This window comes from Hippopotamus amphibius, chromosome 10 (assembly GCF_030028045.1).
Source record: "Hippopotamus amphibius kiboko isolate mHipAmp2 chromosome 10, mHipAmp2.hap2, whole genome shotgun sequence".
Classification (NCBI taxonomy): Eukaryota; Metazoa; Chordata; class Mammalia; order Artiodactyla; family Hippopotamidae; genus Hippopotamus; species Hippopotamus amphibius.
The window spans coordinates 47,054,685-47,069,784 of NC_080195.1; the positions used below are offsets into that span (position 1 = coordinate 47,054,685).

Sequence of the window (15,100 nt, forward strand, 5' to 3'; positions counted from 1 at the left end):
CAGTAAGTGGGACAAAAAGACAAAATGCAAAACAGAAGGGGAAAGAAATTAATTAGAGATCTGTACAGGAATACTGCTCTAGGACTTCCAACATCTGAATAATAGGAATCCAGGAAAAAAAAAAAAACCCAGAAAATATCAAAGAAACACACAAAAAAGGTCTATACCAAACCATATTATGAAATTTCAAAATCCCAGGGAGAGAAGGTACTAAAAGGTTCCAGAGAAGGAAGGGATGGGGGAAAATGACTAAAACCGGTAATGTACAACGTATCATATGTTGACAGACTTAAGAGCAACACTGTCAATGAGAAGAAGAGGGAAATGTCTTTAGAACTGCAAAAATTAGTTTCAACCTAGAATTCTATACTTTATCAAACAGGAGTTTCAGAGAGGCTAGATCTCTATAAAATTTCTGCTCATGTGCCCTTTCCCCAGAAAAATGTGTCCAGTAAACAAGGGAGTATAACAAGACAGAGGGAAACATAGAATCTAGGACATCAGGCACCCAACACAAGAGAGCAGTTATGTAAGATCCCAGATGACTTCTCACAGATATCCCAGGAAAAGAGACACAGAGCCGGGGAAAACTAGTCTATATGGGAGTAGGAAGACAAAAGGTTGGAGAAGAGCGTCTCCAAGGAAAAAATGGAACAGATGTGGCTTAGCAGATGGAAAATACTTTTGATAGGCATGTGACAAATGTTACAACATTTGGGGAAAAAAACAGCTGTTAGAAAACAGGCAAGTGAATATAGTCAGGAAATTAATTCCACGGAAGAAATGAAGGATGTCAAAGCAGGGAGACTGGCCAGGGAGCTGTATGAGATCACATTGGCTAGGAAGAGGGGGACTGGAGTATCCTGGAGAAGTGCAGAAGTGCTCAAATGTCATTAATACTTAAGAAAAAGAATGGTGTACAAGGAGGAGGCACAGTCATAGAACTATATGGTTCAGCAATACATAATATTCACAGTCTTAATAATGTAAACATTGATTCTGATTTCATAAAAACTGATACATGTTGAAGGAACAGAGGGAGGGAAATAAGGTCATGGTGGAGTGAGGAAGCTAAGCTTTCACCTGCTATGACAAGAGGTTAATGGACAGTGCTAAAAATTAACTTACCTATTACACGTTTATTACTTTGGTTAAAAAAATAAGATCAAAAGATTAAGGCAAAAGAATTTAAGGCAGATCTTTATACCACAACCATATTACTGAAATTTAACTTGAATGTCAGAATCCTTAAAAAATGGGCACTACTAAGTCAAAGACTTTCCTGCATACATTGGATAATTAGGAAAAGAGAGCTAGAAAATCTACAAAAAAGAGGTCCACGCTAATAGCATTGGATCCATCATATTTTTCAGGATTCGTGGCAGACATTTTTAATTCAAACCATTAATTTCTTCACTTTGCAACTGTTTACTTACATGGTTTAGATGGTTGCTCTTCCCCTTTTCTCGCACTAAGAATAAAAAAAATTAACTGATGAATTCTGATACAAATGCCACAGAAAAATAAAAGCTGTCACTATCTGACAGATTACCAATAACATAATGAGATAAAATTCCATTTTATTTTCTAAAATAATTTCCAACAGAATATATAATTTAAATCACCCAGCAAGATGAGTGCTATAAATAAAATCTAAAAACTTAGTTTTACTTTTTGACCTAACAGATATTCTGTATTAGGGACAAACCAAAGACTCTCCATTTACAAAGGAAAAGAACAAAGCAAATTAGGCCAGGTGAGAAATGTAGCTAATGCAAAAATTTACTCTGCTGCACAGCTGGACTACTATTCAGTAGTATATTCTAATTCTACATTTACACACAGCTTACTTTAATTACCAGCATCTAACAGATGACAACTCGAAGAACCAGTTGGCCAGGCACTCATCTCTAAATGCACTAGTATCCCTGGAAGCATCCTGAATCACTTATTGGTAACCTACTCAAATACCTTACTGAAAAAATACATGGGTCTTTACACAACTGGAAAGTAACCTATCTTAAATTTAAATTTTAAAATGAGTGTGCTAACCTAACTGAACATTATCTACAGCACACAAAACTGTTTTGCTCCAACAAAGGCCAGGAGAATAAAAGGTCAAAGAGGGTCTTGGGCCACACTCTTTCCCACACCACCCCCTTTAACTCAGGATGGGCATTACAGGCACAAATTCTTTAAGACTGAAGAGAGAGATGGGCACGGGGCCACTTTTCTTTTACTGTCTCCACAGTCTCTCTACATGTGAGCAGCTCATGGCTCTGGAAGAAACTGAGAAATAGAGCAATCCTAACCAGAAATGATTGTCTCAAGACAAAGTACACACACTGGAAAAATGCCAAGTTAAAAACCCTAGGAGCTTCCAAGCTGGTGAACATGTGGTGCCCTCGGAGATGGCATGAAAGCTCTGCGCCCTGTCCCTGTGCCTGGCCCTCTGCATCTCTTCCACCTGGCTGTTCCTGAGTTATACCCTTTCCTAAAAACCAGCCATCTAATGGGGAAACAAAGAAAACGCCATTTTTTACGGTGCTGCATCACTTCAAATGTTATGGAAGGTTCACTTGTATTTCTGCTCTGGTCATCAACTGAAAAAGTTGGTCATGGATGGCTTTTTGGCAAATAAACTAGGATTTAACATAACATTAAGGAAGGCAAGCAGGAATGCCAAAAATTCTACAGTTCTGATTCTCCTCTTAAAACAAGCATGACACAGGAAATTTACATGAGTTTCACATGCTGAGGATAATCTTCTGTGAAACCCCATAAGGCATGTTGCTCTGATTACCCTGGCACAGCACTACATTAGGATGAGAAAGTTTTGAATAGCTTCAAAGTTCTGCGTAGCATAAATCTGGATGTGAGATACGCTCATCTGGGTGAGCACTCTGTAAAACAGAGCCAAAATCACAAGACTCAATTCCCATGTATAACAACTGATGTTTTGGATTTGATCAAATGAAAACCTAACTCTGACCTAAACCCTATCACTCATCTTTAACACGTGTGCTCTTTGGAGCAAGGGGGAAAGAACAAAGTATCATGGAGAAACAGACCACATCTAAATCATGGGGCCAGTTGGCGATGTTGATAAAGAAGTGGCAAAATGTATCGACAGATGGTTTAAGTGTTCTCCTCACTAAAACAGTGACAACTAAAGGACACTGAATCATCATATATTAAAATAAGATGAGTGAATACATGAAAAAAAATGAAACATTTAAACCATCGTAAGAGTTCTTCTAAATCCTTCCCATAATACAAAACAAAAACCGTTTTCAATCTTTTGCTCAGGGGAAAAAAACCAGTGTCTTACCATCCGTTTGAGATTTGCTTCGGAAAATTGTGCTTGCCCTTGGCTGGTCAGAAGGGTTTGTTTCCAAAGCAAAATCTGTGTAGGAAGAGAAAAAGGTGTGATAATTCAGTTGAGTAGAAAAATACATGATTTTTAAAATAGCTACACACTGATTTCAATCACTTTTAATAGTCTTGAGAAGAGCTTTTAGTAATGACAAAAAGGCACTTTTAGTTAAAGCCAACGATATAAAAATTCTGTTGGGAAACAGAAAAATTGTAGAAACTCTCCATACAGGTGGAATAAAACCATGGCTATGACTTACACTTTTCTTAACTTGCACCTAAATAATCGATGCTACTTTTAGATGAATCATATATGTGACTCCCCTCCTACTTATCAATTAAAAATTCAGTCACCCTCCTTTTAAGATGATATTACTAGCACATTCCAGGAACAGTCTCAAGAAGCAAACTATGCTGTGGCCAACTATTGTCAGATACCAGCTCAACATATCAAATATGCCAAAAAATAGCGAGTTGCTTTTGGCAAATGGTCTTCAGACAATCAAATGGCTAATTCTAACACCATTCAACAAATGAACTCATTTAGGTGGCTGTGGTTTACGTGGGGGCTATTCATCATGGCAGACTGAAGAGGACTACATAAAAGTTCAATGTTCTAATCTACAGGAACACTTCCATGATAGTGATTTTTAACTTTGCCCTCTATTTCCAAAGCTAAACTCTCACTTCTTCATTCCATGCCGCATGATTAATTTGGGGCTTCAAGAAGAGTACTTTCTGGAGCAGATCATAAGGCTACTTGGAAAAAATTTCAGCCATACCTACGTAAAAAGGTGGGTCTGCCTGCAGTCCACCTTGCACCAAGGCGGGATAGTCTTCTATTTAGGCAGAAATACAAAACAAGTGCCAGCCACCACACAGGATCGTAAGCTTATGGTTTCAAACAAACAAATAAATATAAAAGCCCTACGACATTTCCTCAGCAAAGTCCATCTCAAACCACTTAACCCATCTTTTAAGAAACTGGACCAAGATTCAGAGAAAGAGTAATGGTTAAGGCAATATTTCCCAAACCACATAATAACTTTTATTTTTTACAGAGGGATTTGGTGGTCAAAGTGAAATACACTATATCCCCGACTCTCAGAGAATCAAAAGAATACACGCTGATATATTAAAAACTAAGCAGTCTAGTAGTGAATTCTGTCTAACCCCAGTATTTCACAAATTTGTTTACCTAGAATCCCATTTCCCCCAAAAAAGAATTTGGCACGAACAGAAATTTGGGACTTCCCAGTTTAGCAGGAATCTGAGCCATCCATTTTAATGTGACTGCCAGCATTAGAAATTTACAGCTAAACCAACTGCTTTGTTCTTCAGGAAAAATTCCTTCACTGAATTTGAAGTTTAGTAAGCTGCTTTTCGAGAAAATAATTCATTCAACATTTTTATGTAAAAGACCCATTAAATTATTTTAAAGTTTTTTCCCCTACATATTTGAAAACTGAGACAATGGGAAAATAAATTTCAGTTGTCCACAAAGTGACAGGCAGAGACTTTCACAGCTGCCTCTAACCTAAGGCTTCTGAAAGGATTCATGACTACTTACCTGTACCAAAAAGAAAGTAAATAGACTACATTTGAATCTAAAACATGAGCAGAAATGTTTGCAAAGTAGCCAAATTATTTTATCAGTGTCTATGGCATGGTAAAACTTAACAATTTTCAATGGCAGACCAGGAAAAGTAAGGGCCAGAATCAAACAGAAGCAAGTTTTAGCAACACCCCCACCCCCTGCCCCCTCCCCCCCAAGATGTGCTACGATGGATCTAAATACAGAAATCAAGAAGGCTGGGATAAAAGAAATGACAACATGCAGAACAAAGCAAACTTAGCCCAAGTGACCAGAAAAAAGCTGGCACGCCCCTAATCTATCCTAGGGGGTTCAAACATGGGCACATGACCAAGGACTGGCGGATCACAGCTGTCCTGGGACTTCCCAAGAAAACAGACAAAGGCAGAGCTGTGCTCCAGGATCCTCAGCGAGTCTGGAGCTGCCAGACACTCCTCTTGCTATCACGAGGGGAAAGCCTTTTCAGGAGACATCAAGAGAGGAAAGCAGAATGGAGACAGGCTCTAAGGAGATCACTTTCACTCCTGGTCAAGCAGTGCTTAACTTACTCTGTGAACTCTGGTTTTACAAGTCAGTACTTTTTTTAAAAATGTAAGCTGTTCTGAGATCGATTTTCTTTAACCTGCAATTGAAGGAGACCTGGTTCATCAGCAGTACAGATGATCACAATAAAGGTGGGGAAAGCTAAAAGTCACTTGCTCGTTCCTTTAACAAATATCATGAACAAAAATCTGAGCCAAAACGATGCTGTTTAAAACTTAACCCATAAATTCACAACCATTACTTCTAGTTGCTTTTCTTACACATTAAAAAAAAAGCTCTAATTAGTGTACAATTTAGGTCTTCCTGTTCGAACAAGTGCTCTCCACCCCACGGTTGCATCTTTACTGTGTAACGTAAGCCATTAGACAGTAAACTCATACTTACACCATTTCTGCACTCTCATTAACTGTCTTCCCAAGAACCTAAGGAGACTATGATGAAACCTACTACTCTTCACTATCACAGGGTAAGACTGCCAACGTAGTAAGCAAAGCATTACCACCCACCATCCTGCTCATCCCCGCCCCCCAACCACCACCACACACACCCACACACAAGTTTAGAGAGATTTCAGGAAATTACTGTGCATTTTATATGTGAATTCTTCCTAAAATTATTTCTTTAGACACCTCTAAGAATAGTTTAATCCAGAAGAAATATTCCTGAGCTAATGATTGGCGTTGTGATTTAAATTGCATTTTAAGACCCATCACTCTTGTATTATCAATTTGAAGTGTAACTTATTTGACAGCATGATAGGTCGATGTAGAAAAAGTATTAAAAAAAATTAAACTCGGGTCTTAATGTAAACATTCCTCAGAGGAAACCTGCAAAACACCATTGACACTGAATACTGCTTCTCCTCCAGTCTAAGATTCTATCCGTTTTCAGATCCATCTCAACTGCAGATATTAAACGTGTGAAAATATAGGCAATTTAAAACAAATGATATGCATTCCTGAAGGCTAAAAGTGTTTAAATTATGCTATCAAACTCTCAATAAATAATTTTTCCTTTGTCAAAATATTAGAGGGAGAGGGACGTGACCAAGAAATCATCTGACAGAAGCACCATATTTCAGAAAAAGACTACTTTCAACATATTGATTTCAATATATTCCAATTAAACAGTTTCTGGGCCAACTGCTGGGCACCAGGTTCCTTAAAGATTTACTGTGTTTACTCAACTGCCCTAGCATCCCTATACTGCACAGTGTATTAGTTTTATGGCTCATAATACAAACATTACAACTCTTACAATTACCATGTAAACTGATGATTTCATCCCTTTGAGTCCACACTGTCCACCCCAGTCAGGGAGTTCCTGCCAGCCAGCCCTGAGCTGGGCTGCCTCACCAGAGGGCACACAGCAGGCTCCTGCACCTGCCAGTCTACTGCTCGCCCAAGCCTTGCTCCTGCTTTTCCAGCTTCTGACAATCCTGGCTTCCAAACTTCCCAACTCTGGTTTCCAGCTGCTTCTGTATCTGCCTCTACCTTGGTTCTCACTCTCGCCTTATTTTAATCCTCAATCAGTGTGTTAGTGATCATGACTGAGAGGTGACATATAGGTAAGTATACCTGGCTTTGCATATTTCCAAAGAGCATTTTACTCAGTTGCTTGGACTTTTAAGAACCTTTCTGGGTTGTAAGGTACCTTCATTTCATTTCACATTATGCAATGTAACTGTTTCAACTCTAAAGTTTTATTACTTTAACACACTAAAACAAACAGAAAAAGGGGGGTGAGAAAAAAGGCAGTATTCCAAAGAAGCTCACATAATGGCATCAAATAAATTCTGTTCCTCTAGGCTGTACATTTGGAATTTACAGTCCTGATCTCTCAAGACTCATTTTTATCACCTTAGACAACTCAATGTATACCTCAGAGAAGAATTCCTACACTCCCTAACTCAGAGCATGGTAAGAACGTTTCAAATGAAATGCAAGAGCAATCCATATACTACATAAAGCACAATAAATGACAAAACAAAGCTTTCACAAATTAACTCAAAAGCAAAAAGCGAACATTTAGCATTCCACAGGAAAGTGTATGTCCACTCATCATGCCCACCCAAATACCGTCTTAAGCAAATAGTGCTTTGACTACCAACTAAAGGAAAAGGGGTGAACAGTCACACAACCAGCAGGAATTACTCCTCGGGTTTTTTTGTTCTTAAATAAGCAAATACATATTATTTCTCCTGCTGCTGTCATGGAAATTACTGTATATGCTTTCCTTGCTTTTTTCCTATAACATCTCCTGGAGATCAAGTCACAGCAGGAGAACCCCCTAATTCTTCACGGTGTGCATGTGCCAGTTTATTTTACCAGTCCTTTACTGGACATTTGAATTATCTCCAATATTGTGCTACTGAAGAAATGCAACCAAAGTTTGTGAATATGTGGTTTCATATTTGTGAGATATAGCTTCATTATAAATTCCTTTTGTGGGATCTCTGGATTCAATGAGATTGTGTCAACTTCCCCTTCATGAGGTTGAACCATTTCACACTTCCACTAGCAATACATGAATGTAACTTTCTTCAGTCTCACCAAAGAAGGCAGTGCCAAGTTTTTACATTTTCTCCCAACAGGAGAGAAACTATAGTAATTGTATTTTGCATTTCTCTTATGTGTGAGGATATGTTTAAAGGTCATATGTATTTCTTTTTCTGTGACTTGTCCCATTCACACCGTTGTTAACCGACTTTTAGATTCACTCAATTTCTTCAACTCAGCCTATTTTAGGCCATTATTAGTATCAAGTTTTTGTTCAAGCCACTCTTGGCTCTCTCACCTGAACACAGGCAGTAGCAACAGCCTAACCGGTCTCCTTGCTTCCTTCCACTCTTGCCTGCATTACCATCTATCTTCACACAGACGCTGGTCTGATCTCCCTCCACCCTCCCCAACCTCCCTCCCTTGTTTTAGGAATTAACATCATTCCCCTGCATATAATCCTTCAATGGTTTCCCATTACAATTAGACTAAAATCCATCTTTTTTCCTCAAGGCCCACTAGGCATACAAGGTCTCAATCCCCTACATTCCTCCCACATTCTTTCACTTAGCTGCAGTCACTCGTGTTTTTCGGTCCTTTGCGTGCACCAAGCGTATTCCCTTCTGCGGAGCTGCAGAGAAGCCCCTTCTCCCGCATCCTCACATGGCTCCCTCCCTTAGGACTGCTCACAGGTCACGTAAGGAGAGCAGCTGTCTTTAACCACCCCATGTGAAACGGTCCTCCTCCCCAGTCCATGACCCTCATTTTCTTTCTTCTCAGGGTCTCACTACCTGATATTATGCTTGTGTTGTCAGCCCCTACGCACCGCTAGAAAGGAAGGGCCTGAGTTAGAATACAGGTTTCGTCTTGTTTAACCACTGTTTGCCCTGCCTCTGGAATGGTGCCGGTACTCATCTGTTTCAGTGTACCCAAAACCACTGACGTTTCCCAATTTTCCCACATCATCTAAGATTTCTTCTAATGCAAAATGTCTTTTGATGGGTCTGTCACCTAAGACCAGCATTAATTTTAGATCTCTCAGAGTAGTAGTTGAGTTACTCAGAATCAAAGACATGAGAGAGGTTACCAAGAACCACAAAAACCTAAAAGAGGAAATCTAATGTTTAGTGAAAAATCAATGGTAACTTTAATCTGGGAGAAGCACACTTAAGGTTAAAATACCTTAACTACAAAACGACCCTATGAATTTAATGAAGTCATAAGACAATGCGTATCATCAGAATTCTATAGGGAAGTATAATACAACGCATCAGTTTTTCTCGGTGTCCCCAGAATAAAGCATTATAATGGGATGATAAAAGATGCCCAACCATAAAGGGTGGATAAATGAATGATGCCCCAACCATTCGATGGCACAGGAAACAGCTGGTAAAAGGCAGGCAGTAGAGCTACTTGCGATTGCATGCAAATGCATCCTGGAGCTCTCTCTAGATGCCAGCACACCTCTAGGAGCTTCACATCATTACTTTCCTTTATAACAAAAAGTTACAAAGTGGCACATAAAGAACAATCTCATTTGTGTAAAATAAACACAATGTTATGTGTACATGCATACAAAAGGTTCAGGAAGAATCAACACCAAAATATTAATAAAAATTCTGGATATTCTAGTATGAGTGAATGACTTTTCCTTATTTTCTAAATCTTTTACATCAAATGTTTATTAATATTGTCAACAAAAAAAGTAAAAAAAATAAAGTGTTTAAAACAGCTACTGGAAAGAGGAAAGATCTGTTGCTCAGAGGTTTTTCCACATCATATTGCCAATTCCTTCCCTACCCACTCCTCTGGAGGATGGGAGGAGGGGGTCACTTGAGACAGCACCTTTCACCAGAAAACTAGCAAAGATCCTAAGGTCAGAACATAAAGGCTCTATGAAAAGTTGATGAATAAGAATAAATTAGATAATAAGACCGTAGCATCTTATTTTCTATTACTGACACTACCATCAGTTATATTAGATACACTGTTAAAAGACAAGGCAGTAAAAAAATTCTTTTGAGTCTATCTGAAATCTATCCTAGGTTCTTAGGAGTTATTGCTTTGAAACGGCTTGAACAAATCATGTTCTTCTCAAACGTTTCTGAAAAACAAGACAAGGGCATCATTTATGTATGATTCTGTCTTAAGTAACCAAGTAACTCTTCATTGCAGAAAAGTCAAAATGTTTTATAGCCAAGTAGGTATTTCTCAGTTTCCAGCACTCTTTCCATATCTTAGTCGTATGCTAAATGCTTAGTACCTTCCTTACCTGCCTGCTTACCAGCTTCTTCTAATGCCCCTCTGTCCAGGGCATTCTCGGCTTCCACTGGCGGTCACCAGAACAAACTCTTTAAAATATATCAACGTGTTTACCTGACTGGTAAATTTAGGCTATTTCCTGACTTCTACTTTTCGTCATATCCACTGTAATGAATGTACAGACACAGGATGGAGAGGTAAATGTTGCTTCTGAGTTGCATACAATAAACTTGAAAGGAAAGAATCAAAACTGGAGAAAGTTGAGATAGGCCTACCTTGTGGATAAATTATCAAGTATAAGGTGCACTCTAAACAGTTTTTTAAGCACCCCAAGAACTGAATTTGGTGTATCTATCACCTCCCAAGTCTGTCTCTTCTGTTGAGTAGCTGTGTTACACAGTCATTTCAGATCTCTAGGTCTTGGCTTCTTCATCGGCAACACAGGGAAAATATACACAGGCCTTATTTGTAGATGGAAGCGCCAAGTGAAATACACATGAAAAGATGTTGTAAATCTTAAAAGAATTAAATTTTGGCCTCTCATCCCATGCTACTTTTTTAAAATCACTTAGAGGCTTACCTCACAGTAATAAGCAGAGCAGTTTTCACAAGGACTTATATGATTTGTGTTTAAAGCTACAATTAATTCACATCATTTGTTCATTATTTCACAATATCTGACTATTCGGAAAAGGGAGTACCTTCCACTTACAAAGCCACGTCCATCATATGGATGAATCCACAGGCTTCATTAGTCTAACTTTTAAAGAAATTACGTAAAGACAACTAAAATTTAAACACAAGAGCTATGACACATTTCCTTTATGAAATAATCTCTGGCATTTAAATGAAACAAATGGGCCAGTGGGGCTTTAACATTGCCACTGTGTTACCCAGAATTTTTTCTTTTAACCTACAGCCACCCCTTTCCAAAATTCTGGAGGCAAAAATCAAACTTTTCCTCTCTTCTCTCTCTCCTCTCCTCCCTGACAATCCGCCCACCCCCCCAGCCATTTAGTCTTCAAAACTTTTACCTGAAATAGTTCAAGTTGAATACGATTCTACTGGGGGGAGGGGGGGTTGCCATGGAAACACTTTCCTGCAGGAAAAGGCATCTTAACTCCCAAATCTTTATATTACAAATTACAATCGAGTTTGTTTTCTCTCCTTTGAAACTTTTGACCAACAGTCTCAGGAACCACTCTACCCCTCCCTTAGAATAGGCAACATGTACATGAAGTCAGTTAATTAAGGCTGTGGGGCTGAAGACATATTTGTGTCAAAGTGGGAATTTTAAAGTAATCAGAACTCCCCTGGGGGTCTCCTTTGGGTAAAAAAACCCCTATTCTCTGCAGTCGTGGAAGTAGCAGTCGTGGAAGTAACATTTCACACCGTTCCCAGTTATTTTAAGCCCCCCTCCCACCACTTTCTTTCCTATGGAGTTCAAGAAGGGCTGCAGATGGGAGGGTCTCAGGCCCAGCTGGGAAATGGGAATGGGGGAAAGAATTGGGCATTCGGGTAGCGAAGAGGGAAAGAGACTGGCCAGACGCGACGGGGAAAGAATATGTGGTGGAGACGCCAGACAGAGCCAGCCCTCGTCCCCGGTGCCCAGCCCTGGGAGAGCCAACTCGGGGTACGAAGAAGCCTTAGGCGGCGGCTCCCTCCCGGGGGACCCTGCGAGCGGCGGGCGCCAGAGGGAAGCCCGAGAGGTGACAGCGCCGGCCCCGCGAGGAGCAAGGCGCGCCCTCCGCTTCTTACCTTTGGGCATCTCCCGGTCACTGCTGTGCTGCAGGTGGTGGCCTTCGCCGGCTCCCAAGTCCAACTCGGCGAGTTCCACGGCAGCTGGCGCCAGCGCTACAGCCACCGCGTCCCCGGCCGCCGCCTCGTAGACCTCAGGCTCATCGTCCGGCTCCGCTGACCCCTTGCGCCAGCCCAACTTGGGGCTGGCATTGGGGCACACGCAACAGCTCAGCGTGTTCCCCATGGGCCCCTCCGCTCCTCACCGCCGCCGCCTCAGCTCCTCGGCTCCTCCCCCGACTCCGCAGCGCTCAGCAGCCGCCCCCCTACCCCAACAATGGCGAGGTGGGCACCGGCAGCGCCGCACATGTAGACGCGGCCTCGCCCGCCGCTCGCCTGCCTGTCCCGGTTAGGGCTCTGGCCCCGGCTGCACCCCCGCCGCCTCCCCGGAGCCAACTAGTCTGTGAGGGCAGCGACCAGACCGGCTTATTTAAAAGGGGTGGGGACTGGACAAGCGCTGAGACTCGCAGCCACTGAGCGGAGAGAGCTCGGCCGGAGCTCCTCCTCCTTCCACCACCCCTTCCGAACTGAAAGCCGCTCGCCTGGCCGGGCCTTGGCAACCGGAATGCATCCTTCGGGCACCTGGTTACGGTGGACCAATCACAACTAGAGTTCGCTGCAAGCGCCCAGCAGAGCACAGGCACATGACTCACAATGCCCCGCCCCTGCCCCCCCCCCGCCCCCCCCCAGCAGCGCACTGGGCACTCTGGTGTCCATTCACCGTGCGCCTCTGGGAGCTTTCTGATCCTGCGGGAAGCGCCACAGGGGTTTGTTAATGGAACCTGTCCTGAGTCAGTGGGCTCTACAAAAAGCCCCGTTTGTAAACATGCTGGTTCCCTTAGCAACTCGGTTTCTCCAGGTCTGACAGCTGCCTCATTTGATGTATTGCTCCACGAACTTAGTTACACCCGAATTGTTGACCGTTGTAACTAAATGCTCCTCCCCTCTTGCCTTCCAAAGAGTGTTAGTTTCCGCATGCAGTTTAACCACAGCAACCCCTGGGGCCCTGGTCCTACTCTCAATAAAGAGCTGTGGCTGTGTCTTGAATGAGACTCCAGGACACGTCACCCCTCCACTTCCTCATCGGTAAATTAGCAGCCGAACTCCTCCCTCCCACCTCTGAAACGCTGGGATTCAGCCGCTCGCTTTTTCTCGCCTGTTTCCTTCTTCCATGGCAGGAGTTTCCAGCTTTTCCTACTTTCGCCAACAGCAACGCATAAATCACGATTCTCTCATATTGACTTGAGAGTCACAAAGTGGACTTGATTTGATGAAGATGAAAACGATAGTTAACATTTGGCAAACACTGTGCGCCCGACCCCGTTCCAAGTGGGGTGCTCGTTCAACCCTCGGGAACAAAATTCTCAGAAACCCTCATCGTACAGATTTCACAGAAAGGAAGTTACGGTCCCAAGGTCACAAGATTGCTCAGGGGTGTGGCCAGGATTTGATCCCTGATTGTGTGGATCCCTAAAGGCACCTTATTGTGATCATCAGAGCATGAAAGAAGTCAGATGTGGTTGGGAGTGGCAGAGTGTATCAGGATTTTCTCTTTTTAAGGAGGAACAATTTTTGGATGTGGATTTTAAAATACTTTCCCTTCATTCAACATGGATTAGTCCCTCCTATGTGCCAGGCACTGTGTGCCTGAAATAATCCTGCATTCAATGAGCCCAGGCAGGTGAGAACAAAGGCTTAGAAAGTCCAATTGCCTGGGGTCACAGTGCTGCAAAGTACTTGAACCTGAAGTTCAAACCTAGATCTGTCTAACCCCAAGTAGATGCTGGAGTAAAGAGCTTGAATTTTTTCCCAGAAACACGAGAGGCATTGAATGTTGTGAAGTTACAGAGCCACTATCAGGTGGTTTGTGGTGAGGTCACTCTGAACAATAAGGAGAATTGATGGACCCAACAAGACCCATTAAGAGACTTCATATTCATCTGAGACTGGAGTGAGGGTTCAAACTGAAGGCAGTGGCAGAGGCTGGAGAGGAGGGAAAGGATCTGAGGTCATTTGGGAGGTAGGATAGAAGTGCTTGGTGACTAGATATGGAATGAGAAGGGAAAAGAGAGGCAAAAATGGCTGCTGGGGTTCTGGCTTAGGGAACCAGGTAGAGCACAGTGATTTTTTTCCTAGATAGAGAGTGCAGGAAGAGGAAGAGGTTTGGGGAGGAAGATCTTCTTGGGTTCTGTTAACTGGAACAGGGAAATGGAGCTCTCTGGTTGAAAGTTGGATGTAAACCTCTCTAGGCTAAGTCCATTTTGTCATATTCCAACCTATGTTTTCAGAAATAACACGTACTGAGGAGTAGAATCAAGATGGTGGAGTAGGAGGTGGTGCGCTCACTCCCTCTTGCAAGAGCATCGGAATTACAACTAACTGCTGAACAGCCATCGACAGAAAGACACTGGAACTCACCAAAAAAAAGCACCCCACATCCAGAGACAAAGGAGAAGCCGCAATGAGACGGTAGGAGGGGCACAATCGCATTAAAATCAAATCTCATAAATGCTGGGTGGGTGACTGACAAGCTGGAGAACAGTTATGCTGCAGAAGTCCTGGGGGTTCTGAGCCCCACATCAGGCTTCCTAACCTGGGGGTCCAGCAATGAGGAGGAATGCCCAGAGCATCAGACTTTGAAAGCCAGTGGGATTTGATTGCAGGACCTCCACAGGACTGGGGAAAACGGAGACTCCACTTTTGGAGGGCACACAAAAAAGTGTGCTCACCAGGACCCAGGGGGAAGGAGCACTGACCTCATAGGAGACTGAACCAGACCTATCTGTTGTGTTGGAGGGTTGCCTGCAGAGGTGGGGGGCAGCTGTGGCTCACAGAGGAGACAGGGGCACTGGCAGCAGGGGTTCTGGGGAGTGCTCATTGGCGTGAGCCCTCCCAGAGTCTGCCATTAGCCCCATCTAAGAGCCTGTAAGCTCCAGTGCTGCCTAGCCTCAGGCCAAACATCAAACAAGGTGGGAACACAGCCCCACCCATTAGCAGACAAGCAGATTAAAGTGTCACTGAGCTCCACCTA

General features: G+C 42.5%; 1 protein-coding gene across 5 annotated transcripts in view; it reads right to left on the reverse strand.

The window, feature by feature from the left end:
• LOC130830034 (cyclin-Y-like protein 1) overlaps positions 1–15,100 on the reverse strand; it is an 81,257-nt gene that overhangs the window by 28,939 nt on the left and 37,218 nt on the right. For 3 of the 5 annotated variants that reach the window (XM_057696908.1, XM_057696905.1, XM_057696907.1), the window contains 2 exons: positions 3,332–3,406; positions 1,437–1,471 (listed from right to left, as the gene is read on the reverse strand). In XM_057696908.1, the coding sequence (XP_057552891.1) occupies positions 1,437–1,471; positions 3,332–3,406 (110 nt within the window). Of the gene's footprint in view, positions 1–1,436; positions 1,472–3,331; positions 3,407–12,030; positions 12,360–15,100 lie in introns of those variants that run through there. The other 2 variants (XM_057696909.1, XM_057696906.1) reach the window with 1 other exon arrangement.